General features: G+C 46.7%; 1 protein-coding gene across 1 annotated transcript in view; it reads left to right on the top strand.

The window, feature by feature from the left end:
• NSD2 (nuclear receptor binding SET domain protein 2) overlaps positions 1-26,768 on the top strand; it is a 1,128,833-nt gene that overhangs the window by 711,345 nt on the left and 390,720 nt on the right. The window contains exon 14 of the mRNA XM_086964209.1: positions 25,890-26,069. Coding sequence (XP_086820335.1) covers positions 25,890-26,069 — 180 coding nt within the window. The remainder of the gene's footprint in view (positions 1-25,889; positions 26,070-26,768) is intronic.

Raw genomic sequence — 26,768 nt, 5'->3', positions numbered from 1 at the left:
GAAACCTGAACCTGAACCTGAACCATCACTCACATACCCATGAGGAGTTGTCTAGTCAAATGAGTATTAGGTCAAAGGGGATAACTTCGATCTTATTTGAAATTTTATCCTGCAGTTCTGTCATCTTATACACTCTGCTGCATTATGACTTGTGAGTCATGGATGTAGAGATCCTACATCACCTGCACCGTGATTCCTACTTTAACTTATGGTAACTAGTGTGATTTTAAGTTTTGGACTAGAGTCCATAAAGCATTTCATAATACGGGTCACATCTTTTCGAGCAAAGTGATATATTATACTCTAACTGAGACCAGTAGGATCATGCAGTTCTCTCCTACTCTAATTATTTCCTGGAAGGTGTGTGCTGATGGCAAATGTTTTGCTGTGTTAACCCTCCAGCTCTGGAATTCTCTTCTGTTCTCAATTAGTTCAGAACAACACTTCTTACCAAAATAGTTGTCATTTTTCCCCTCACGATGATGAGTGAGCACTGAAAACATTCTGGCAGCTATTTCATTCTGTTTAGGTTATTGCGATGAGTCCTCATAGCAGGTGTACACCTTAAAAAAAATTATTTCAAGGTTCACTTCAACCAAGCATAAAAATAGGATGGTCATTAGAAAACACCCTGCCTCCATCTGATTTGCTTATAACCACATCTTTTTTAACTCCTTGCTGTCAAATACCAATATCTCTGGCTCAGAATCCACTCCCTGTGTTGGATTTAAGTAGGTTATTGTGTTAGTCTGTCAAGTAGTGCCCTTCTATTAAGTCTGGCTACTAAGGAACATTCATAGCCAGATAGATCATATCTTGTGTGCTATTGGACAACTAATACTCCCTTCCTTGGGATATCAAGAGGTCAGTCCACAAGTGAAAGCTGTTTCTACAGCCCTCATTATAGTTCTTACTTTTTCTTACATAGTTAAAACTACCTGCTAATGGTGTATCCGCATCTTTGCTAGAATCTGTCCAGATGCAGACTACAGAGCACATGATTAGGTGTGCCATTGTCCCTTTAATAACATGTTTGTCTAAATTAGCATATCTCAAATATTCTCATTGCTACTTGCTGCTTTTCCTGTGGACACGCTTGAAACTTTACTCATTGTTAAAATACTATTGAACATCCTATAATCGAGGAGGGAAAGTTCCTTGTAATCCTTGTACATCAACTTGGGAATCCTCATTGAAGTTCTAAACAACCTTTGTCACAAGCATTGACAGTGGACTTCATATTTGAGTTAGTTTAGAATTCAGCAATTAAAAAAGAAAATTACTGACAGATCAACTGTGTGGCAGAGGAGATGCTCCTTGATTTAAGTGTTCAGTGTGTTCTTTTTCCAGCTTGGTAAAGATGCGGCATATTTCCCATTTCCTTATGTATTCTTAGTAGGGCAATTTTTGTGTATTTGAATAAGGACCTGGAGGTGTGAAGATGTCTATTAGCTATTAACAGCGCCATTGGGTTTAAATTGCTCAGTATGGCTCTCTTGACATGTAGCTACACATGTGTATATCCATTAGGAGGTGATATCCAGTGAGACCCTTGCTTTGCCAGAAATTCTATTTGGAAGATTCTGAAGTCTGCTAGGTTTACCCCTCCCAATTTTTTCTCCAGTCTTAGTTTTTTTATGTTTATCCTTACCTTCTTCTATCGCCATAGGAATTTAGTGATGAGAATGTCTACTTTACGGTGGACGTCATCTGTGAGTAGGAGTGGGAGCATACTGATAAGTTAGTTAATCATTGGGGTGATCATCATTCTGATAGTTTAAACTATGTCCCACCAGGTTATGAATTTTGAGGCCCAGGCCTACAAGAGTTTCTTTACTTTTTCTAGCAATAGTTTCTCATTGTTGCCTAGTGTGCTTATGAGGTCGCTTCCGAAGTGTATACCTAGATATTTTATAAAACCTGTTTGCCAGGCTAGGCCTGATCCCCCTAGGGTGTCAATAGTGCAGTGGGAGTTCAAGGGTTTGCATTCTGATTTCTCCCTGTTGAGCTTATATCCTGAGTGTCCGGAGTAAACCTCTATGGTGTCTATCAGGGCCTCAATTGAGGTCTTTGGTTGCTCTGTTACAAAGATATTTCCCACCCAGACCAACTAGAAGAAGGGGGATATCGCACCACGTTTGCCGAACTGAAATCTAGACATGACTCAAAAGACATTGAGTTCTACAACTTTCTGAAAATCAAAACCGCCCTATCCAAAGCAAAACTATCGCCCGCTAAACAGTCAATCTCCCATACATGGCAAAAATCAACAGACTAGGACACCAGGTATCACACCTCTACAAACTTCAACGCCCAAAATCCACCAAACTTAAAGATAAGACAATCAACAATTGGGTAAAACAAAGCAATATAACACTTAATGAATTGTAACTCTGCCTCACGCAACAAAATCTCCCCAGTACTCTCACAAACTAAATTCTGGCTACTCCATAAGGCTTTCTGGACCACTGCATGCTTATTCTCACTAGGCCGCAGGGAAGATGCACTATGCTGTAACTGCAGCACAGAAAAGGGAGACCTAGCACACCTTATCTACCATTACCCAACACTCAAAACATTCTGGGAGAAAATATTTGGTTTCAGAAATAAAGCACTGGGCTGCACACTAACACCTGAATTTTCCTCTCTCGCCATGAACACAGAACTAAGATCAGAACAGGACAAAGACCTATTAGACCTGCTGCTGACCGTGGCGGTAAAAATGGCCCCGGCCAACTGGAAGGACACAAGTAAGACATCATACAGAGGCTGGGTCAACTGGGTTACGCACCTCAGAGAGGCAGATAACATTGCACTACAGAACTCACCCTGGAGGCCAGCAACCAGGGGGATATGGAAGTCACTCGACACGTACCTAGGCTCTTACGAACCGACGTGAAACCATTTCCTCTCGGTGGCACCCTCCCTTAGTGGGCGGTGGGGTGATAAGATAGAGCGCTACTACCATGGCCCTACGGGGAGACGGGTTGGCTGACTCCACTACCAATCTCGCCACAAGCAACCCAGCGGGGTGACTGCTTTGTCACACGATTTTAAGTCTTATTAGTCTCATTATTACAGAACCTTTCTTGTATACTCATTTCACCCCTTTCTCTTCTGCTTCTTTCTATCACCCTTTGCCTAATTTTCAGCAAGTCAAGTCAGAAGGGATTAGCTAAACACATATTTCAAAGTGCCTGTAAACACTGCTCTACAAGCTACGTTTGGCTAACCTTGTAACAGAAATGCTAATTCACTTGCTTATAAAATTAAAAAAATACTTTGAAATAAAAAAAAGCGGCATATCTGCTTCTATGCACCTTAATTTCTGTTCAGTTTTTTTTTTCTGACTCTGCTGTCTGCCTCTTTTGTAGTTTAATTGTAATTGCCTTATCTTAAAAAAAGAAATAACATGTATAACATACCCTTTAGAGCTGTGTGTGTGTGTGTGTGTGTGTGTGTATATATGTGTATATATATATATATGTATATATATGTATATAGATATATATATATATATATATATATATATATATATATATATATATATATATATATATATATATATATATATATATATATATATATATACACTAAAAAAACCATAGGTTTCACATCAGTTATAGTTAGCTGGAAATTTTACTGACATAAAACCATAGAAATTCCACGTTCTAGTTAGTTGGACTCACTATAACTTGCGCGTGTAATGCACTGCTGATGACGTCACATATTACATCACTCATGACATGGTCAGTGACATCACTCATGACATCATCCTTGTGACAGAGTGACAGACCTCCTTTTACTGTAATGTAACCCATGAAACACATATTGAAAAATATAAAAGAAAACATTTAAAAAAAATGGAGATACCCATACCAGTTACAACAACCAATTCAATAATTCCACCATCTATATACACATTCACTCATTCACCAACAGTTCTATATAGTCACTCATACATATACTCACTCATCATATGTAGTGATACATCTATACATCCTGTTACACACCGACAGTCATCCAAAAGTTACTCACACACATACTCACACAGGCAAATAAACTATTGAACATCCATTTATTTGCATATACAGCTATATACACACTACCACCTTACTTCTAAGGAAACTTACACATACCTACTCTCTTAAACAATCACTTATAGAAACACATACTTATTTAAACAAGAACTCTTTCAATCTCTCACTCTCACATATACTCACTCATATACATCAATACTCACATTTACTAGATTAAAACATATGTAGTTACTGATAAAGACACTAATGAGACAGTCATTAACTCACTAACACACGCATATACACACTCATCCACCCATACAGTCCTGCACATATGCCGTCTTCAAAACACATACAAACAGTGAGTCAGTCATTGATGCATCTATGTGCTAAGTAACACTCCCACCAAACCATACAGACACTCATACTGATACTAAAAAAAATATCTAATAACCCATATACACACACATGTAGCTACTCACCAACCCATGCAGCCATTTATACACAAAGTGAAACACTGATACATATATTTAAATATTTAAACATTACTCGTTAATATATGTATTCACTAAGATACACTTAATAAGCCAGTTAACACTTATTTAAACATTTATTCTTCCATCGACCTTTAAATATACATATATAAAACATATTTTTTTTTCAGAAAGGCACACATTCACTGGATGGTGTCATCAGTGATGTCATGAGTGATGTAATATGTGACGTCATCAGCAGTGCATTACACGCACAAGTTATAGTGAGTCCAACTAACTATAACGTGGAATTTCAATGGTTTTATGTCAGTAAAATTTCCAGCTTACTATAACTGGTGTGAAACCTATGGTTTTTTTAGTGAATTTAATAGGTTTTTTAAATGCTAATTCCGAACTATAACTGGTGTGAAACCTATGGTTTTTTCAGTGAATTTCATAGGTTTTTTAAATGCTAATTCCTAACTATAACTGGTGTGAAACCTATGGTTTTTTCCGTGAATTTCATAGGTTTTTTTAATGCTAATTCCTAACTAAAAGTCTCACTTTATAAGTAAGACTGTTAGCGCTCTAGTTGTTTAGAACACTCTGATACATTCTGTCATTGGGTTACAGTTGGGCTACATCTGGCTGATATTTGGGCTGTATTTTTTTGTCTCTGGTGGCCATCTTTGGGCTACATTGGGCTACATTTTGGCTCTAACATATATATATAGCCCAATGTAGCACAATATATATTTTTTCAAAGTTAATTTTCGTAAAAACCACTTAAGAATAGGGCTACCAGTCCCTACAATTTTTCCCATTTTTTTTTTTGCTTTGAAGCGCTCCCGGTGCGCGCCCCGAAAAGCGTACTTTTATAAAGCGCCCGGGGGCGCGCTCTGGGGAGCGTCCCGTAAGCGCCAATATCGCGAACGAAAACATGACCGTGACGTATCGCGTAGCCGCGTCCACGTGATACGCCTGGCGTAAGCGCACCCAGAAGCACTCGAGCGAATACGATCGCGCAACGTAAACATCCTACGCGCTTACGCGACGCGTCCCGGGGCGCGCCCCGGGGCACTTAGCGTAATCGCGTCGGGTCATGTGACCTGAAAATAACACTTTTTATTGGTTCATAACAGTTTTGGTTTCATAATGATGAAGCCCCTGGTCATGTGAACTGAAAATAACACTTCTCATTGGTTCAATAATTTTTTTTTTTAATTTTGAGAAACCCACCCATTTCTCTCACTATTGATTTGCACTTGGAGAGAGCAAGAGGTGTTTTGTGAATTATCTACTCATAATTTTCCTGATCTACAGCAATGGCTGCAAGGGAGTCATCCAGCAGTGATTCAGATGGTTTTTTGCAAGAGGACCCTCCTCACCAGAAAACAAAGAACCACTTCATCTGGAAATTTTATGACATCCCTGAAGGACAAAAAAAAGTTAATGCAAGTAAAGTAACTTGTAAAATATGTGGCAGTATTTTATCCAGAGGCAATCCTCGAAAAAAATATAGCTTTGGAAATGCCAATTTAATTAGGCATGTCAAAAGAAGACACCCAAAAAATTATTCCAGGGAGAGTGTCAGGGAGCTGGCACGGAATTTACCAAGAGATGGCGGCAGCACCTCCACTGGTGGAGCATCACCTTCAGGAATAACACGTGCAAGAATGGTCCCTAATGTGCAGCCGGTCTTTGCAGGCATAAAATTTTTATGCGTGGACTGTGACGAACTACTCTGTTATGGGGAGCAGAGCGTTGAACTCATTGCAATAAAGAGACAGGAACACCAATGCTCTCCCCGTCCCTAAATTTTCTCATTTTTTTGCTCCTGTTGAGCAGTTTTTGAATCCCTGTTTTTGTTTTTCCCCTGAAAAAAATCCAAAAAAAATATAAAATCGTTTTCAAAAGTATAAAAAAAAATATAAAACAACAAAAACAAAAAAAAGTTATTTTCCGAACTACCTCCAATTTATAAAAAAATGCTATTTTTTTTTTTTAAAAAGTGTCCTTCTTTTTTCTCCATGGTACGCTTCCCGGTCCGCTCCCCGGTGCGCGTACCGGACGCTCCCCCCCCCCCCCCCCCCCCCCCCCCCGCGCAAATCAAAAAAAATGTTTGTTTGCCCCGTGGGGCCCTTCTATGGCCCCCACAACAAACCTAGGTGGTCGGGGGGGGGGGGGTGTACCCTGCCCCCTTTTGCTCATTTCCCCCTTTGATGTTTACCACCTCAATCCTACCGAGGCACAAGATGGCGGTCGCTCCGGACTGTTTAGAATGTTTACAGACACCCGAGAGCCAATCAGCTTTCCGTACGCAAGTTGCGTGGCTCGCTCCCCGGTGCGCGGCTCTAGATATATATATTTTTTTTAACCTAAATTACTCAAAATCCACTGGAGCACATATCTTGAGACATAGCAAAGGCACATCGGGCTACCAGTCCCTACAATTTTGCCAAGTTTGGTAGAAATCCATGGGGAAAACGCGTTTTGGGATCCCCCTTTTATCTCGGTCCCCGCTCGACGAATCCCCGCCCCCCCCCCCCCCCCCCCCCCCAAACTTTCAGGAAAGGACCGGAACGCCGTGAGGCCATTTTGAGGAAATTTTCAGGCAGATTCGTCAACCGGCGCCAAAGTTATTCCAAATAGAATTTTGAGATTTAACATTGAAAAAAATCCTAACTATAACTACCTACTGGCGACCGCCAGTAGGGAATATATATATATATATATATATATGTATATATATATATATATATATATATATGTCTGTGATTCTCTTCTGGAGGAAGAAAGGTGAGTCGCACTCCTGGGGGTATTTAAAATGAGTCTTTTATTTCATCGCAGTTAACTGGCCAATTGTGTCCCAATGCATTTCGGTCCCATCCAAGACCTTTCTCAAGGGGGCCAGCGGCATCGATGGAGGGAGGAGTGGTGTCATGGCCTCAGGGATCTCGTGTTCGTTTCTCAGGTGCTGGATAACTCGATTGCCCCCTGGTGGGCGCCGTGGTCGGCTGGTCCGATGAGGCTGATGGTTCTTGTAGTCCGCTCCTGCTGCCTCCTTAAGCCCCGTCGGGGAACGATGCCCGCCTTTGCTGCTTTGTACCTCCGCCTATTTTGCCTATGTTAGAGGCAAGAGAGGGCCACTTATCCACGGTCTGGTCCGTGGCGGCGTCCCCTGCCTTGAAGTTGCTTGCGCAGTCGGAAGGTATGTGGGTCCAGAGGCAGGCAGTGAGGGAGCTCCTTCGTGTGGCGGTGCGTTCTCTGCAGCAGGACCCAGCCGCTTTACATGTCTGTGATTCTCTTCTGGAGGAAGAAAGGTGAGTCGCACTCCTGGGGGTATTTAAAATGAGTCTTTTATTTCATCGCAGTTAACTGGCCAATTGTGTCCCAATGCATTTCGGTCCCATCCAAGACCTTTCTCAAGGGGGCCAGCGGCATCGATGGAGGGTGGAGCGGTGTCATGGCCTCAGGGATCTCGTGTTCGTTTCTCAGGTGCTGGATAACTCGATTGCCCCCTGGTGGGCGCCGTGGTCGGCTGGTCCGATGAGGCTGATGGTTCTTGTAGTCCGCTCCTGCTGCCTCCTTAAGCCCCGTCGGGGAACGATGCCCGCCTTTGCTGCTTTGTACCTCCGCCTATTTTGCCTATGTTAGAGGCAAGAGAGGGCCACTTATCCACGGTCTGGTCCGTGGCGGCGTCCCCTGCCTTGAAGTTGCTTGCGCAGTCGGAAGGTATGTGGGTCCAGAGGCAGGCAGTGAGGGAGCTCCTTCGTGTGGCGGTGCGTTCTCTGCAGCAGGACCCAGCCGCTTTACATGTCTGTGATTCTCTTCTGGAGGAAGAAAGGTGAGTCGCACTCCTGGGGGTATTTAAAATGAAAGTCTTTTATTTCATCGCAGTTAACTGGCCAATTGTGTCCCAATGCATTTCGGTCCCATCCAAGACCTTTCTCAAGGGGGCCAGCGGCATCGATGGAGGGAGGAGCGGTGTCATGGCCTCAGGGATCTCGTGTTCGTTTCTCAGGTGCTGGATAACTCGATTGCCCCCTGGTGGGCGCCGTGGTCGGCTGGTCCGATGAGGCTGATGGTTGTTGTAGTCCGCTCCTGCTGCCTCCTTAAGCCCCGTCGGGGAACGATGCCCGCCTTTGCTGCTTTGTACCTCCGCCTATTTTGCCTATGTTAGAGGCAAGAGAGGGCCACTTATCCACGGTCTGGTCCGTGGCGGCGTCCCATGCCTTGAAGTTGCTTGCGCAGTCGGAAGGTATGTGGGTCCAGAGGCAGGCAGTGAGGGAGCTCCTTCGTGTGGCGGTGCGTTCTCTGCAGCAGGACCCAGCCGCTTTACATGTCTGTGATTCTCTTCTGGAGGAAGAAAGGTGAGTCGCACTCCTGGGGGTATTTAAAATGAAAGTCTTTTATTTCATCGCAGTTAACTGGCCAATTGTGTCCCAATGCATTTCGGTCCCATCCAAGACCTTTCTCAAGGGGGCCAGCGGCATCGATGGAGGGAGGAGCGGTGTCATGGCCTCAGGGATCTCGTGTTCGTTTCTCAGGTGCTGGATAACTCGATTGCCCCCTGGTGGGCGCCGTGGTCGGCTGGTCCGATGAGGCTGATGGTTCTTGTAGTCCGCTCCTGCTGCCTCCTTAAGCCCCGTCGGGGAACGATGCCCGCCTTTGCTGCTTTGTACCTCCGCCTATTTTGCCTATGTTAGAGGCAAGAGAGGGCCACTTATCCACGGTCTGGTCCGTGGCGGCGTCCCATGCCTTGAAGTTGCTTGCGCAGTCGGAAGGTATGTGGGTCCAGAGGCAGGCAGTGAGGGAGCTCCTTCGTGTGGCGGTGCGTTCTCTGCAGCAGGACCCAGCCGCTTTACATGTCTGTGATTCTCTTCTGGAGGAAGAAAGGTGAGTCGCACTCCTGGGGGTATTTAAAATGAAAGTCTTTTATTTCATCGCAGTTAACTGGCCAATTGTGTCCCAATGCATTTCGGTCCCATCCAAGACCTTTCTCAAGGGGGCCAGCGGCATCGATGGAGGGAGGAGCGGTGTCATGGCCTCAGGGATCTCGTGTTAGTTTCTCAGGTGCTGGATAACTCGATTGCCCCCTGGTGGGCGCCGTGGTCGGCTGGTCCGATGAGGCTGATGGTTCTTGTAGTCCGCTCCTGCTGCCTCCTTAAGCCCCGTCGGGGAACGATGCCCGCCTTTGCTGCTTTGTACCTCTGCCTATTTTGCCTATGTTAGAGGCAAGAGAGGGCCACTTATCCACGGTCTGGTCCGTGGCGGCGTCCCCTGCCTTGAAGTTGCTTGCGCAGTCGGAAGGTATGTGGGTCCAGAGGCAGGCAGTGAGGGAGCTCCTTCGTGTGGCGGAGCGTTCTCTGCAGCAGGACCCAGCCGCTTTACATGTCTGTGATTCTCTTCTGGAGGAAGAAAGGTGAGTCGCACTCCTGGGGGTATTTAAAATGAAAGTCTTTTATTTCATCGCAGTTAACTGGCCAATTGTGTCCCAATGCATTTCGGTCCCATCCAAGACCTTTCTCAAGGGGGCCAGCGGCATCGATGGAGGGAGGAGCGGTGTCATGGCCTCAGGGATCTCGTGTTCGTTTCTCAGGTGCTGGATAACTCGATTGCCCCCTGGTGGGCGCCGTGGTCGGCTGGTCCGATGAGGCTGATGGTTCTTGTAGTCCGCTCCTGCTGCCTCCTTAAGCCCCGTCGGGGAACGATGCCCGCCTTTGCTGCTTTGTACCTCCGCCTATTTTGCCTATGTTAGAGGCAAGAGAGGGCCACTTATCCACGGTCTGGTCCGTGGCGGCGTCCCCTGCCTTGAAGTTGCTTGCGCAGTCGGAAGGTATGTGGGTCCAGAGGCAGGCAGTGAGGGAGCTCCTTCGTGTGGCGGTGCGTTCTCTGCAGCAGGACCCAGCCGCTTTACATGTCTGTGATTCTCTTCTGGAGGAAGAAAGGTGAGTCGCACTCCTGGGGGTATTTAAAATGAAAGTCTTTTATTTCATCGCAGTTAACTGGCCAATTGTGTCCCAATGCATTTCGGTCCCATCCAAGACCTTTCTCAAGGGGGCCAGCGGCATCGATGGAGGGAGGAGCGGTGTCATGGCCTCAGGGATCTCGTGTTCGTTTCTCAGGTGCTGGATAACTCGATTGCCCCCTGGTGGGCGCCGTGGTCGGCTGGTCCGATGAGGCTGATGGTTCTTGTAGTCCGCTCCTGCTGCCTCCTTAAGCCCCGTCGGGGAACGATGCCCGCCTTTGCTGCTTTGTACCTCCGCCTATTTTGCCTATGTTAGAGGCAAGAGAGGGCCACTTATCCACGGTCTGGTCCGTGGCGGCGTCCCATGCCTTGAAGTTGCTTGCGCAGTCGGAAGGTATGTGGGTCCAGAGGCAGGCAGTGAGGGAGCTCCTTCGTGTGGCGGTGCGTTCTCTGCAGCAGGACCCAGCCGCTTTACATGTCTGTGATTCTCTTCTGGAGGAAGAAAGGTGAGTCGCACTCCGGGGGGTATTTAAAATGAAAGTCTTTTATTTCATCGCAGTTAACTGGCCAATTGTGTCCCAATGCATTTCGGTCCCATCCAAGACCTTTCTCAAGGGGGCCAGCGGCATCGATGGAGGGAGGAGCGGTGTCATGGCCTCAGGGATCTCGTGTTAGTTTCTCAGGTGCTGGATAACTCGATTGCCCCCTGGTGGGCGCCGTGGTCGGCTGGTCCGATGAGGCTGATGGTTCTTGTAGTCCGCTCCTGCTGCCTCCTTAAGCCCCGTCGGGGAACGATGCCCGCCTTTGCTGCTTTGTACCTCTGCCTATTTTGCCTATGTTAGAGGCAAGAGAGGGCCACTTATCCACGGTCTGGTCCGTGGCGGCGTCCCCTGCCTTGAAGTTGCTTGCGCAGTCGGAAGGTATGTGGGTCCAGAGGCAGGCAGTGAGGGAGCTCCTTCGTGTGGCGGAGCGTTCTCTGCAGCAGGACCCAGCCGCTTTACATGTCTGTGATTCTCTTCTGGAGGAAGAAAGGTGAGTCGCACTCCTGGGGGTATTTAAAATGAAAGTCTTTTATTTCATCGCAGTTAACTGGCCAATTGTGTCCCAATGCATTTCGGTCCCATCCAAGACCTTTCTCAAGGGGGCCAGCGGCATCGATGGAGGGAGGAGCGGTGTCATGGCCTCAGGGATCTCGTGTTCGTTTCTCAGGTGCTGGATAACTCGATTGCCCCCTGGTGGGCGCCGTGGTCGGCTGGTCCGATGAGGCTGATGGTTCTTGTAGTCCGCTCCTGCTGCCTCCTTAAGCCCCGTCGGGGAACGATGCCCGCCTTTGCTGCTTTGTACCTCCGCCTATTTTGCCTATGTTAGAGGCAAGAGAGGGCCACTTATCCACGGTCTGGTCCGTGGCGGCGTCCCCTGCCTTGAAGTTGCTTGCGCAGTCGGAAGGTATGTGGGTCCAGAGGCAGGCAGTGAGGGAGCTCCTTCGTGTGGCGGTGCGTTCTCTGCAGCAGGACCCAGCCGCTTTACATGTCTGTGATTCTCTTCTGGAGGAAGAAAGGTGAGTCGCACTCCTGGGGGTATTTAAAATGAAAGTCTTTTATTTCATCGCAGTTAACTGGCCAATTGTGTCCCAATGCATTTCGGTCCCATCCAAGACCTTTCTCAAGGGGGCCAGCGGCATCGATGGAGGGAGGAGCGGTGTCATGGCCTCAGGGATCTCGTGTTCGTTTCTCAGGTGCTGGATAACTCGATTGCCCCCTGGTGGGCGCCGTGGTCGGCTGGTCCGATGAGGCTGATGGTTCTTGTAGTCCGCTCCTGCTGCCTCCTTAAGCCCCGTCGGGGAACGATGCCCGCCTTTGCTGCTTTGTACCTCCGCCTATTTTGCCTATGTTAGAGGCAAGAGAGGGCCACTTATCCACGGTCTGGTCCGTGGCGGCGTCCCATGCCTTGAAGTTGCTTGCGCAGTCGGAAGGTATGTGGGTCCAGAGGCAGGCAGTGAGGGAGCTCCTTCGTGTGGCGGTGCGTTCTCTGCAGCAGGACCCAGCCGCTTTACATGTCTGTGATTCTCTTCTGGAGGAAGAAAGGTGAGTCGCACTCCGGGGGGTATTTAAAATGAAAGTCTTTTATTTCATCGCAGTTAACTGGCCAATTGTGTCCCAATGCATTTCGGTCCCATCCAAGACCTTTCTCAAGGGGGCCAGCGGCATCGATGGAGGGAGGAGCGGTGTCATGGCCTCAGGGATCTCGTGTTCGTTTCTCAGGTGCTGGATAACTCGATTGCCCCCTGGTGGGCGCCGTGGTCGGCTGGTCCGATGAGGCTGATGGTTCTTGTAGTCCGCTCCTGCTGCCTCCTTAAGCCCCGTCGGGGAACGATGCCCGCCTTTGCTGCTTTGTACCTCTGCCTATTTTGCCTATGTTAGAGGCAAGAGAGGGCCACTTATCCACGGTCTGGTCCGTGGCGGCGTCCCCTGCCTTGAAGTTGCTTGCGCAGTCGGAAGGTATGTGGGTCCAGAGGCAGGCAGTGAGGGAGCTCCTTTGTGTGGCGGTGCGTTCTCTGCAGCAGGACCCAGCCGCTTTACATGTCTGTGATTCTCTTCTGGAGGAAGAAAGGTGAGTCGCACTCCTGGGGGTATTTAAAATGAAAGTCTTTTATTTCATCGCAGTTAACTGGCCAATTGTGTCCCAATGCATTTCGGTCCCATCCAAGACCTTTCTCAAGGGGGCCAGCGGCATCGATGGAGGGAGGAGCGGTGTCATGGCCTCAGGGATCTCGTGTTCGTTTCTCAGGTGCTGGATAACTCGATTGCCCCCTGGTGGGCGCCGTGGTCGGCTGGTCCGATGAGGCTGATGGTTGTTGTAGTCCGCTCCTGCTGCCTCCTTAAGCCCCGTCGGGGAACGATGCCCGCCTTTGCTGCTTTGTACCTCCGCCTATTTTGCCTATGTTAGAGGCAAGAGAGGGCCACTTATCCACGGTCTGGTCCGTGGCGGCGTCCCATGCCTTGAAGTTGCTTGCGCAGTCGGAAGGTATGTGGGTCCAGAGGCAGGCAGTGAGGGAGCTCCTTCGTGTGGCGGTGCGTTCTCTGCAGCAGGACCCAGCCGCTTTACATGTCTGTGATTCTCTTCTGGAGGAAGAAAGGTGAGTCGCACTCCTGGGGGTATTTAAAATGAAAGTCTTTTATTTCATCGCAGTTAACTGGCCAATTGTGTCCCAATGCATTTCGGTCCCATCCAAGACCTTTCTGAAGGGGGCCAGCGGCATCGATGGAGGGAGGAGCGGTGTCATGGCCTCGGGGATCTCGTGTTCGTTTCTCAGGTGCTGGATAACTCGATTGCCCCCTGGTGGGCGCCGTGGTCGGCTGGTCCGATGAGGCTGATGGTTCTTGTAGTCCGCTCCTGCTGCCTCCTTAAGCCCCGTCGGGGAACGATGCCCGCCTTTGCTGCTTTGTACCTCTGCCTATTTTGCCTATGTTAGAGGCAAGAGAGGGCCACTTATCCACGGTCTGGTCCGTGGCGGCGTCCCCTGCCTTGAAGTTGCTTGCGCAGTCGGAAGGTATGTGGGTCCAGAGGCAGGCAGTGAGGGAGCTCCTTCGTGTGGCGGTGCGTTCTCTGCAGCAGGACCCAGCCGCTTTACATGTCTGTGATTCTCTTCTGGAGGAAGAAAGGTGAGTCGCACTCCTGGGGGTATTTAAAATGAGTCTTTTATTTCATCGCAGTTAACTGGCCAATTGTGTCCCAATGCATTTCGGTCCCATCCAAGACCTTTCTCAAGGGGGCCAGCGGCATCGATGGAGGGAGGAGCGGTGTCATGGCCTCAGGGATCTCGTGTTCGTTTCTCAGGTGCTGGATAACTCGATTGCCCCCTGGTGGGCGCCGTGGTCGGCTGGTCCGATGAGGCTGATGGTTCTTGTAGTCCGCTCCTGCTGCCTCCTTAAGCCCCGTCGGGGAACGATGCCCGCCTTTGCTGCTTTGTACCTCCGCCTATTTTGCCTATGTTAGAGGCAAGAGAGGGCCACTTATCCACGGTCTGGTCCGTGGCGGCGTCCCCTGCCTTGAAGTTGCTTGCGCAGTCGGAAGGTATGTGGGTCCAGAGGCAGGCAGTGAGGGAGCTCCTTCGTGTGGCGGTGCGTTCTCTGCAGCAGGACCCAGCCGCTTTACATGTCTGTGATTCTCTTCTGGAGGAAGAAAGGTGAGTCGCACTCCTGGGGGTATTTAAAATGAAAGTCTTTTATTTCATCGCAGTTAACTGGCCAATTGTGTCCCAATGCATTTCGGTCCCATCCAAGACCTTTCTCAAGGGGGCCAGCGGCATCGATGGAGGGAGGAGCGGTGTCATGGCCTCAGGGATCTCGTGTTCGTTTCTCAGGTGCTGGATAACTCGATTGCCCCCTGGTGGGCGCCGTGGTCGGCTGGTCCGATGAGGCTGATGGTTCTTGTAGTCCGCTCCTGCTGCCTCCTTAAGCCCCGTCGGGGAACGATGCCCGCCTTTGCTGCTTTGTACCTCCGCCTATTTTGCCTATGTTAGAGGCAAGAGAGGGCCACTTATCCACGGTCTGGTCCGTGGCGGCGTCCCCTGCCTTGAAGTTGCTTGCGCAGTCGGAAGGTATGTGGGTCCAGAGGCAGGCAGTGAGGGAGCTCCTTCGTGTGGCGGTGCGTTCTCTGCAGCAGGACCCAGCCGCTTTACATGTCTGTGATTCTCTTCTGGAGGAAGAAAGGTGAGTCGCACTCCTGGGGGTATTTAAAATGAAAGTCTTTTATTTCATCGCAGTTAACTGGCCAATTGTGTCCCAATGCATTTCGGTCCCATCCAAGACCTTTCTCAAGGGGGCCAGCGGCATCGATGGAGGGAGGAGCGGTGTCATGGCCTCAGGGATCTCGTGTTCGTTTCTCAGGTGCTGGATAACTCGATTGCCCCCTGGTGGGCGCCGTGGTCGGCTGGTCCGATGAGGCTGATGGTTCTTGTAGTCCGCTCCTGCTGCCTCCTTAAGCCCCGTCGGGGAACGATGCCCGCCTTTGCTGCTTTGTACCTCCGCCTATTTTGCCTATGTTAGAGGCAAGAGAGGGCCACTTATCCACGGTCTGGTCCGTGGCGGCGTCCCCTGCCTTGAAGTTGCTTGCGCAGTCGGAAGGTATGTGGGTCCAGAGGCAGGCAGTGAGGGAGCTCCTTCGTGTGGCGGTGCGTTCTCTGCAGCAGGACCCAGCCGCTTTACATGTCTGTGATTCTCTTCTGGAGGAAGAAAGGTGAGTCGCACTCCTGGGGGTATTTAAAATGAGTCTTTTATTTCATCGCAGTTAACTGGCCAATTGTGTCCCAATGCATTTCGGTCCCATCCAAGACCTTTCTCAAGGGGGCCAGCGGCATCGATGGAGGGAGGAGCGGTGTCATGGCCTCAGGGATCTCGTGTTCGTTTCTCAGGTGCTGGATAACTCGATTGCCCCCTGGTGGGCGCCGTGGTCGGCTGGTCCGATGAGGCTGATGGTTCTTGTAGTCCGCTCCTGCTGCCTCCTTAAGCCCCGTCGGGGAACGATGCCCGCCTTTGCTGCTTTGTACCTCCGCCTATTTTGCCTATGTTAGAGGCAAGAGAGGGCCACTTATCCACGGTCTGGTCCGTGGCGGCGTCCCATGCCTTGAAGTTGCTTGCGCAGTCGGAAGGTATGTGGGTCCAGAGGCAGGCAGTGAGGGAGCTCCTTCGTGTGGCGGTGCGTTCTCTGCAGCAGGACCCAGCCGCTTTACATGTCTGTGATTCTCTTCTGGAGGAAGAAAGGTGAGTCGCACTCCTGGGGGTATTTAAAATGAAAGTCTTTTATTTCATCGCAGTTAACTGGCCAATTGTGTCCCAATGCATTTCGGTCCCATCCAAGACCTTTCTCAAGGGGGCCAGCGGCATCGATGGAGGGAGGAGCGGTGTCATGGCCTCAGGGATCTCGTGTTCGTTTCTCAGGTGCTGGATAACTCGATTGCCCCCTGGTGGGCGCCGTGGTCGGCTGGTCCGATGAGGCTGATGGTTCTTGTAGTCCGCTCCTGCTGCCTCCTTAAGCCCCGTCGGGGAACGATGCCCGCCTTTGCTGCTTTGTACCTCTGCCTATTTTGCCTATGTTAGAGGCAAGAGAGGGCCACTTATCCACGGTCTGGTCCGTGGCGGCGTCCCCTGCCTTGAAGTTGCTTGCGCAGTCGGAAGGTATGTGGGTCCAGAGGCAGGCAGTGAGGGAGCTCCTTTGTGTGGCGGTGCGTTCTCTGCAGCAGGACCCAGCCGCTTTACATGTCTGTGATTCTCTTCTGGAGGAAGAAAGGTGAGTCGCACTCCTGGGGGTATTTAAAATGAAAGTCTTTTATTTCATCGCAGTTAACTGGCCAATTGTGTCCCAATGCATTTCGGTCCCATCCAAGACCTTTCTCAAGGGGGCCAGCGGCATCGATGGAGGGAGGAGCGGTGTCATGGCCTCAGGGATCTCGTGTTCGTTTCTCAGGTGCTGGATAACTCGATTGCCCCCTGGTGGGCGCCGTGGTCGGCTGGTCCGATGAGGCTGATGGTTGTTGTAGTCCGCTCCTGCTGCCTCCTTAAGCCCCGTCGGGGAACGATGCCCGCCTTTGCTGCTTTGTACCTCCGCCTATTTTGCCTATGTTAGAGGCAAGAGAGGGCCACTTATCCACGGTCTGGTCCGTGGCGGCGTCCCCTGCCTTGAAGTTGCTTGCGCAGTCGGAAGGTATGTGGGTCCAGAGGCAGGCAGTGAGGGAGCTCCTTCGTGTGGCGGTGCGTTCTCTGCAGCAGGACCCAGCCGCTTTACATGTCTGTGATTCTCTTCTGGAGGAAAAAAGGTGAGTCGCACTCCTGGTGGTATATATACAGGCATACCAACACCAGCGACACTCTTTCAGGGGTCTCCAAAAGCGGTCCTGGAGGGCCGGATCCATGCCAGATTTTTTGGATATCCCCATTGAGATACATGTAGTTATTTTAAAAATCTGGCATGGATCCGGCCCTCCAGAACCAGTTTGGAGACCCCTGCTAGATCTTCTCACCTCAAATGTCTGATTTTCTATCAAAATCTTTAAGCATAGGATTAGCACAGTGCCATCCACGCCGAGATAAAAAAGGACAGTCTTTTGCTATTTCTACAGCAAAGTCTTTGAGCATAGGACTAGCACAGTGCTGTCCCTTTGAATTGGTAAAATACCAACCTAGCCAACCTGAAATGAGTAAAACCAACCCTATACACAGTGTTTCGCTCTAATTAAAGCTCTTCAGAGAGGTATAGCTTTGTCCCAACACAAGGGAGCACCAAGTATAAGTCAAAACAATTCCCTTTCAGGCATAGAGTGACGAATACATTATGCAAAAAAAGTAGAGAACTCTGGGTAGTTCTCAAGTTTAGGGGGCAAGCAGTTCCTATATAGTGCACTCTCAACACCAGCGACACTCTAGATCTGCTCACCTCAGATGTCTGATTTTCTATCAAAATCTTTAAGCATAGGATTAGCACAGTGCCCTCCACTCAGAGATAGAAAAGGACAAAAGTCTTTTGCCATTTCTACAGCAAAGTCTTTGAGCATAGTACTAGCACAGCGCTTTCCTTGCCGAGCTGTAAAATGACAAAATCAAGGCGTTGAGACAGTCGACGCGCCTCTCGTTCAGGAGGCGGAGGGCTTACTGGAGCATTTTTTGTGGATATATATATATATATATAACACCTACTGGCGGTCGCCATTAGGCAGTTATAGTTAGGATTGGCTACCATAGGAAATTCCGAACATTCTATTGGGAATAACTTTAACGCCGATTGAGGGATCTGCCTGTAATTTTCCTTAAAATGGTCTCGCTGCGCTCCGCTCCTTCCCTGAAAGTTTCGGGGGGATTCGGGAAGTGTGGGCTGAGAAAAAAGGGGGGTCCCAAAACGTGTTTTCTCCATGTTAATTTCCATAGGACAGTCTGACAAGTCTACAACCCGAACCGCTGAAAGGAATTATGCCAAACTTGGCAAAATTGTAGGGACAGGTACGCAGATGTGCCTTTGCTATGTTTGGTGAAAATTGCTCCAGTGGTTTTTATGAAAATTAACTTCAAAAACACATATATATCTATAGGCGCGCTCTCCGGTGCGTGTACCGGGGAGCGCACACAACGCGCTATGGGAGTGCGCGAGCGGAAAGCTGATTGGCTGTCGGGTTTCTGTCAACATTCTAAACATGTGTCTCGGTAGAATCGAGACACAAGAGGTGAAAAAAGAAAGGGGGATATAATTAAAAGGGGGCAGAGTAGACCCCCCCCCCCCCCCCCCCCTGACCCCCTAGATATTCTGAGGGGGGCCTAGAAGGACCTTGAAGGGCTTAAAAACTTTTTTTTATTTATTTTTTTTATTTAATTTTCGCGGGGTAAGCGCTGGCGGCGCTTCCCGGTATGCTCTCCGGTATGTGCACCCTGAGTGCACCACGGGGAAAATAAGTGTAAAAAAATAGAGTAAAAAAATGTTGAGTGTTTAAAGGAAAGTGATGCATTGCTGGAGTGTGTCACAAAAGTGACCCAACTCCAGCAATGCATCCTTTCACATGGGGCCAGTCCCATGTGAAAGGGCCTGCGTCAGTCTTACGGCTGCTGTTAAGCAGGCGCAATATTTGGACGCAACAGCGTCATAAAAATGACGCAGTGAAATCTCATTGATTTCACTGCGTCACCTCTACAACCCTTTCTTGCGTCAATACACCCTTTTTGTATACATTACAGCTGATGTAGGTATAATGTGGGGCAGGGGTTTACAAAGTGACGCATCTGCCTAGATGCGTCACTTTCTAAATATGACTCAATAAGGTGCATTTTTTACAGCACAGGTGCGTCACAAAAGTGACGCACCAGTGACGTAAAAGTGACGCATGGCCTCATAAATGAGGCCTTCAGTCTTCTACTCATGTGTTATATTTAATATATGATGCATTATGTCGCAAGTACTTACAGATACGTCAGTATTTCGAACGTATCTGTAAGCGCAAAAGTGATGCTTTGCTGGAGTAACTCCAGCAATGCATCCTTTCACATGGGGCCAGGCCCATGTGAAAGGGCCTGCATCAGTCTTACGCCTGCTGTGATACAGGCGCAAGATTTTGACACAACCGCGTCCTAAAAGTGACGCAGTGAAATCTCATAGATTTCACTGTGTCACCTCTACGACCCTTTCTTACGTCAATACAACCCTTTTGCATGCATTACACCTGACATAGGTATATTGTGGCACAGGGGTTTACAAAGTGACGCATCTACCTAGATGCGTCACTTTGTAAATATGACTCAACAAGGTGCATTTTTTTACAGCACTGGTGTGTCACAAAAAGTGACGCACCAGTGGCGTAAAAGTGACGCATGGCCTCATAAATGAGGCCTTCAGACTTCTACTCATGCGTCATATTTAATTTATGATGCATTATGTCGCAAGTACTTACAGATACGTCAGTATTTCTGACGTATCTGTAAGCGCAAAAGTGATGCTTTGCTGGAGTTTGTCTCAAAAGTGACATCACTCCAGCAATGCATCCTTTCACATGGGGCCAGGCCCATGTGAAAGGGCCTACATCAGTCTTACGCCTGCTGTAAGACAGGCGCACAATTTTGACACAACAGCGTCCTAAAAGTAACGCAGTGAAATCTCATACATTTCACTGCGTCACCTCTACAACCCTTTTGTTGCGTCAATACACCCCTTTTGTATACATTACACCTGACGTAGGTATAATGTGGCGCAGGGGTTTACAAAGTGACGCATCTACCTAGATGCGTCACTTTGTAAATATGACTGAACAAGGTGCAGTTTTTTTACAGCACTGTTGCGTCACAAAAAGTGACGCACCGGTGGCGTAAAAGTGACGCATGGCCTCATAAATGAGGCCTTCAGTCTTCTACTCGTGCGTCCTATTTATTTTATGACACATTATGTTGCAAGCACTTAGATACGTCAGTATTTCTGGCGTATATGTAAGTGCAAAAGTGATGCATTGCTGGAGTGTCACAAAAGTGACACAACTCCAGCAATGCATCCTTTCACATGGGGCCAGGCCCATGTGAAAGGGCCTGCGTCAGTCTTACGGCTGCTGTTAAGCAGGCGCAATATTTGGACGCAACAGCGTCATAAAAGTGACGCAGTGAAATCTCATTGATTTCACTGCGCCACCTCTACAACACTTTCTTGCGTCAATACACCCCTTTTGTATAAATTACAGCTGACGTAGGTATAATGTGGCGCAGGGGTTTACAGAGTGACGCATCTACCTAGATGCGTCACTTTCTAAATATGACTCAATTAGGTGCATTTTTTACAGCACAGGTGCGTCACAAAAAGTGACGCACCGGTGACGTAAAAGTGACGCATGGCCTCATAAATGAGGCCTTCAGTCTTCTACTCATGTGTTTTATTTAATATATGATGCATTATGTCGCAAGTACTTACAGATACGTCAGTTTTTCGAACGTATCTGTAAGCGCAAAAGTGATGCTTTGCTGGAGTAACTCCAGCAATGCATCCTTTCACATGGGGCCAGGCCCATGTGAAAGGGCCTACATCAGTCTTACGCCTGCTGTAAGAAAGGCGCACGATTTTGACACAACGGCGTCCTAAAAGTAACGCAGTGAAATCTCATACATTTCACTGCGTCACCTCTACAACCCTTTTGTTGCGTCAATACACCCCTTTTGTATACATTACACCTGACGTAGGTATAATGTGGCGCAGGGGTTTACAAAGTGACGCATCTACCTAGATGCGTCACTTTGTCAATATGACTCAACAAGGTGCATTTTTTTACAGCACTGTTGCGTCAATAAAAGTGACGCACCGGTGGCGTAAAAGTGACGCATGGCCTCATAAATGAGGCCTTCAGTCTTCTTCTCGTGCGTCATATTTAATTTGACACATTATGTCGCAAGCACTTACAGATACGTCAGTATTTCTGACGTATCTGTAAGTGCAAAAGTGATGCATTGCTGGAGTGTGTCACAAAAGTGACACAACTCCAGCAATGCATCCTTTCACATGGGGCCAGGCCCATGTGAAAGGGCCTGCATCAGTCTTACGACTGCTGTAAGACAGGCGCACGATTTTGACACAACGGCGTCCTAAAAGTAACGCAGTGAAATCTCATACATTTCACTGCGTCACCTCTACGACCCTTTTGTTGCGTCAATACACCCCTTTTGTATACATTACACCTGACGTAGGTATAATGTGGCGCAGGGGTTTACAAAGTGACGCATCTACCTAGATGCGTCACTTTGTAAATATGACTGAACAAGGTGCATTTTTTTACAGCACTGTTGCGTCACAAAAAGTGATGCACCGGTGGCGTAAAAGTGACGCATGGCCTCATAAATGAGGCCTTCAGACTTCTACTCATGCATCATATTTAATTTATGATGCATTATGTCGCAATTACTTACAGATACGTCCGTTTTTCTGACGTATCTGTAAGCGCAAAAGTGATGCTTTGCTGGAGTTTGTCACAAAAGTGACACCACTCCAGCAATGCATCCTTTCACATGGGGCCAGGCCCATGTGAAAGGGACTGCATCAGTCTTACGCCTGCTGTGATACAGGCGCACGATTTTGACACAACAGCGTCCTAAAAGTGACACAGTGAAATCTCATAGATTTCACTGCGTCACCTCTACGACCTTTTCTTGCGTCAATACACCCCTTTTGCATACATTACTACTGACGTAGGTATAATGTGGCGCTGGGGTTTACAAAGTGACGCATCTACCTAGATGCGTCACTTTGTAAATATTAGTCAACAAGGAGCATTTTTTACAGCACAGGTGCGTCACTAATAGTGATGCACAGGTGGCGTATAAGTGACGCATTGCCTCATAAATGAGGCCTTCAGTCTTTTACTCAAGTGTCATATTTAATTTATGAGGCATTATGTCGCAAGTACTTACAGATACGTCAGTATTTCAGACGTATCTGTAAGCGCAAAAGTGATGCATTGCTGGAGTGTGTCACAAAAGTGACACAACTCCAGCAATGCATCCTTTCACGTGGGGCCAGGCCCATGTTAAAGGACCTGCATCAGTGTTACGCCTGCTGTGAGCAGGTGCAAAAATTAGGCCTTCAGTCTTCTACTCCTTTTTTTCTTTCACTTTCTCTGTTTCTTCACTGCCTTACTTACCTGATCTCACACTTACTTGTCTTTATTCAGTCTGTATCTTCACTCTTTCCAAAACATCACTGCTCTTTTCTTACCCTTCCACCCCCCCGTTCCTTTACTACATTTTCTTTGCATATCCACATTCCCCATGTTCACTCTCCTTCCCCTCACTCTCCTTTCCCACACTCACCTTCTTTCAGTCCCCGTACTTCACTTCCCTTCTCCTCTCGTCCCTTTCTGTGCTTTCTTACTCATTTTCCTCTCCTTTATCAATGCACTCCACTTCACTTACTCTTTTTCATTTTTTTAAGAACTCAGCTCTTTGATGAGAATTGGAGTTAGTTCTGAAAAGAACTTTTTTTTTTCTTATTTCCTTTTTTAGAACAACAACAGGGAATGGGAAACTGCTGAACAGGAACAAAAACAAAAAAAACAAATTTAGGGCTGGGAACGGCAGCGATGGTTCTCCAATGCTCGAACCATAAGGAGAACACTTTGTTCCCCATAGCAAAGTAGCTGATCACAGTCTCTGCATTTAAGAACGCCTTTATTGAAAGCAGGCTGAATGTTTGGAATCAGCTCTTGCGATCGCCCCCTCACCGATGTTGTTGGTCCTCCAGATGAAGTAGAGGCCCCATCCCTGGGAGCCTCTTGTGCCAGAGCCCTGACACTCTCCCGGGCATAGTTCTGGGGGTGCCTCCTTTCGACGTGGCGAATCATAGTTGAATTACCAAAACTGTACTTCTTTCAGGGGTCTCCACGGGAAAGTACAGTTTGGCAGATTTTGCATTCAACTTTTGGTGCATTTACTTTTTTATGCCCATCAGGTATAGAATTTTTTTTCCAGATAAAATGTTCTTTCACCTTTGGCTGAGGAGACTCTTCATCGATGAATTCATTTAACTCCTCACTGCTGCTGGATGTTCTGGCAGCCATTCTCTCCACAAATTCTTAGCACAGAAAAAAAGAGGTCTTGCTCTCACCAAAGTGAAAGAAGTGAAGGAAAAGGGTGGGGTTTTCATTAGTTGTAAAAAAAAAAAACTGTTAGCAACCAATGAAAAGTTATTTTAAGGTCACATAACTTGATGCACTTACACTGCGCGCACCGAAGCGCTTCCGGGTGCGCTTACACGGCACGAACGTAGGCGCTTCCGGGGGGCGCTTACGCGGCGTGCAAGAGTGACGTTTTGATAGCTTTACGGAAATGTAAATTCATTTTCATTTCGTAAATTATAAATATTGCTTTTATAAGTATGGTACTAAATGTCTTGCGTTATTATTTACTTTTCATACATATTTTTTTAAACGAACGCAGAAATAGCGCTCTTGGTGCGCTCTCCGGAGAGCTTACCGGTACGCGCACCCTGAGCGCCCCAGGAAAAAATGATTTAAAAAAACATTGGAAAAATGTTATTATACATTTTTTTATTAATAATTAATACTTACACAAAACAGCAAATAAAAAAAATCGTAGGTTACAAACTCGATATAGAAAGGAATTAGCTTTTAAAAATCCATTGAAATTCAGTGAAAAAACCATAGGTTTCACAAACATTATAGTTAATTAGCTTTTAAAAAACCTTTGAAATTCACAAAAAAAAATAGCTGTCACAATCTTTATAGTTAAGAATCAGCATACAAAAAACCTTTGTATTCACTGAAAAAAACATAGGTTTCACACCAGTTATAGTTAGCTGAACATTTTACTCACACAAAACCATTGAAATTCCCACGTTATAGTTAGTTGGACTCACTATAACTCGCGCACCCGCAATCCACTGCTGATGATGTCACATATTACATCATTCATGACATGGTCGGTGACATCACTGATGACATCACTGCAGACATCACTGATGACATCATTCATGTGATAATACCATGCATCTCCTCACACTCTAATCTAACCTTTGATACACCCAGTGTTAAATACAAACTACTATTCCTGAAATTAATGACACACCAATAGCAGTAACTACATACGCACTCACTGATTCCTAGGTCTACACACACATCCACTCATTCACCCATACAATCACTCATACATACAGACACTCATCAATACAACAGTGTCATATCCACTCATACACCTATACAGACACTTACATGCTGACACTCATCCAAGTTACTCAAACACCTAGTCAGTTATGCAAAGAATCAATCACACTCCCATTTCATCAACTACAAACTTATACACACTAAACCTTACTTATTCAAACATATACTAACACATACTTACTCTCTTTTAAAATCACTAATACAAGTACACATTGATCCATACAGTCACTTACGCAATCACAGGCTCTGATGTTTAGTCATTTATATATGCCAACTCTCACATGCACTGTGTTTAATATATGTACTTACATGGACATGTAGTACTGATATATCCATTCACTCAGCAACACACCCATGCACACAGTCAACCGCCCATACAGCTGTTTCTACATTCACTCTTGAACCCATATACCTAACGAATGAACTGGTCACACATCTATGCACAGAGTCACACACCTCACAGCCATCCACACACATACTCGCCCTCACATTCAAATACTTAGACAACCAATCAATAACCCATATAGCCACTCATATAGCTACTGATCAACACATGCAGCAGCTTACACAACAGACCTACTGATGCACACATTCTGACAGTTTAGTCACTAACCAATGCATTCAGTAAGACACATTTTATCACTCAATCATACAGTCAGTCACGCACCTACTAAATCCATCATCCAGACACTCATACATACACTCATTCTTCAATATGTTAGACACATTTTAACTTTACAGGAACACACATTCACTGGACAATGTCATCAGTGATGTCATCAGTGATGTCATTGACCATGTCATGAATGATGTAATATGTGACATCAGCAGTGGATTGCAGGTGCGCGAGTTATAGTGAGTCCAACTAACTAGCACATGGGAATTTCAATGGTTTTGTGGGAGTAAAATGTTCAGCTTTTTTATATATATAATTTTTTTTATTTTTTTATATATATATTTTATAATTACTGCAATGTGGTTGTATGCCCCTCGGCGGGATAGGTTAGTTTTGCACAATACAGTGTTTTTGGTTTTGAAATGTTATTTTTTTTTTTTTTTTTACATAAGTGACTAGTTTGTGTTTGATATCCATCTTCGATATTCGTGATTGTACATTACCTATCTAATCCAAAATGTGATGCTGTTTTAAGCACTATTGAAATGGAAAATATATCTAGAAGTATTGCATTTAATTCTAAAAAATAAAATGTTTTGTTTTATATCCAATTTCTTTTCTCCATTAGGAAAAATGATGCGTTGCGTTCGTTGTCCTGTTGCTTACCATGTTGGAGAGGGCTGTAGGGCAGCAGGATGTTCAGTGATTACTTCCACCAGCATTATCTGCTCAGGTCATTTCAAAACCGAAAAGGGAAACAGCCATCACGTACATGTTAACGTGAGGTGGTGCTTTGTCTGCTCCAAAGGTACAATAATTGTAGTTTGTATTCCGTAGATTTTTTTATTTGATATTTTTTTATTTGATATTGTGTTTACTGCTTCCATCTTTTCTAAAGTGTCTATGTAGGAAGTAAACTTTAATTTTTCAAGTTGTAGTTTGTTCTGGAAGTAAAATCTTTATTTAGTTTTCAAGAAACCATAAAAGAAAGTCTTTTAAAATTCATACAACAGTTTAAAGTTATTTCACATTTAAATCCGACTCCTATATTATAAAACTGAACATCTACAAAGAACAATATAGTAATAAAGAGCCAAATTGTTCCAAACTCTGATTAACAAGCATTTTCGCCCTACAATAGACGCATCTTTTCTCCTGATACTCAGCCCTCCATTTTTCTTCCGGTACTTGCTTCGGATTTGAGGAAGGAACAAACCTTAAGAACACAATCACAGTTCCTGAAGCGCTGCAAATACAATGGAGCTTCTTTACATCTCATAATACCTGAATCCTTTAAAAGCAGCTTTAAAAATTAAATAAAAAAAGTTATATAAAACATACAGGAAAATACAAAATGCAAAGTCTCATCTCAGGGGCACAAAGTCACGCTGGAGTTTTGTTGGTGAGCATACTCTTAAAAACGTAAGTCTCCATACTGTATCTTCCTTAAAACGGAAAAGGAGCTATTTTTTCCCTCCATTTTGTTAATGCAAGGGTAAGATAAAAT

Source organism: Lissotriton vulgaris, chromosome 3_2 (assembly GCF_964263255.1).
Source record: "Lissotriton vulgaris chromosome 3_2, aLisVul1.2, whole genome shotgun sequence".
NCBI classification, from domain to species: Eukaryota; Metazoa; Chordata; class Amphibia; order Caudata; family Salamandridae; genus Lissotriton; species Lissotriton vulgaris.
Note: the sequence above shows the minus strand (reverse complement) of the source record. Positions and strands in the feature narration are given on the sequence as shown.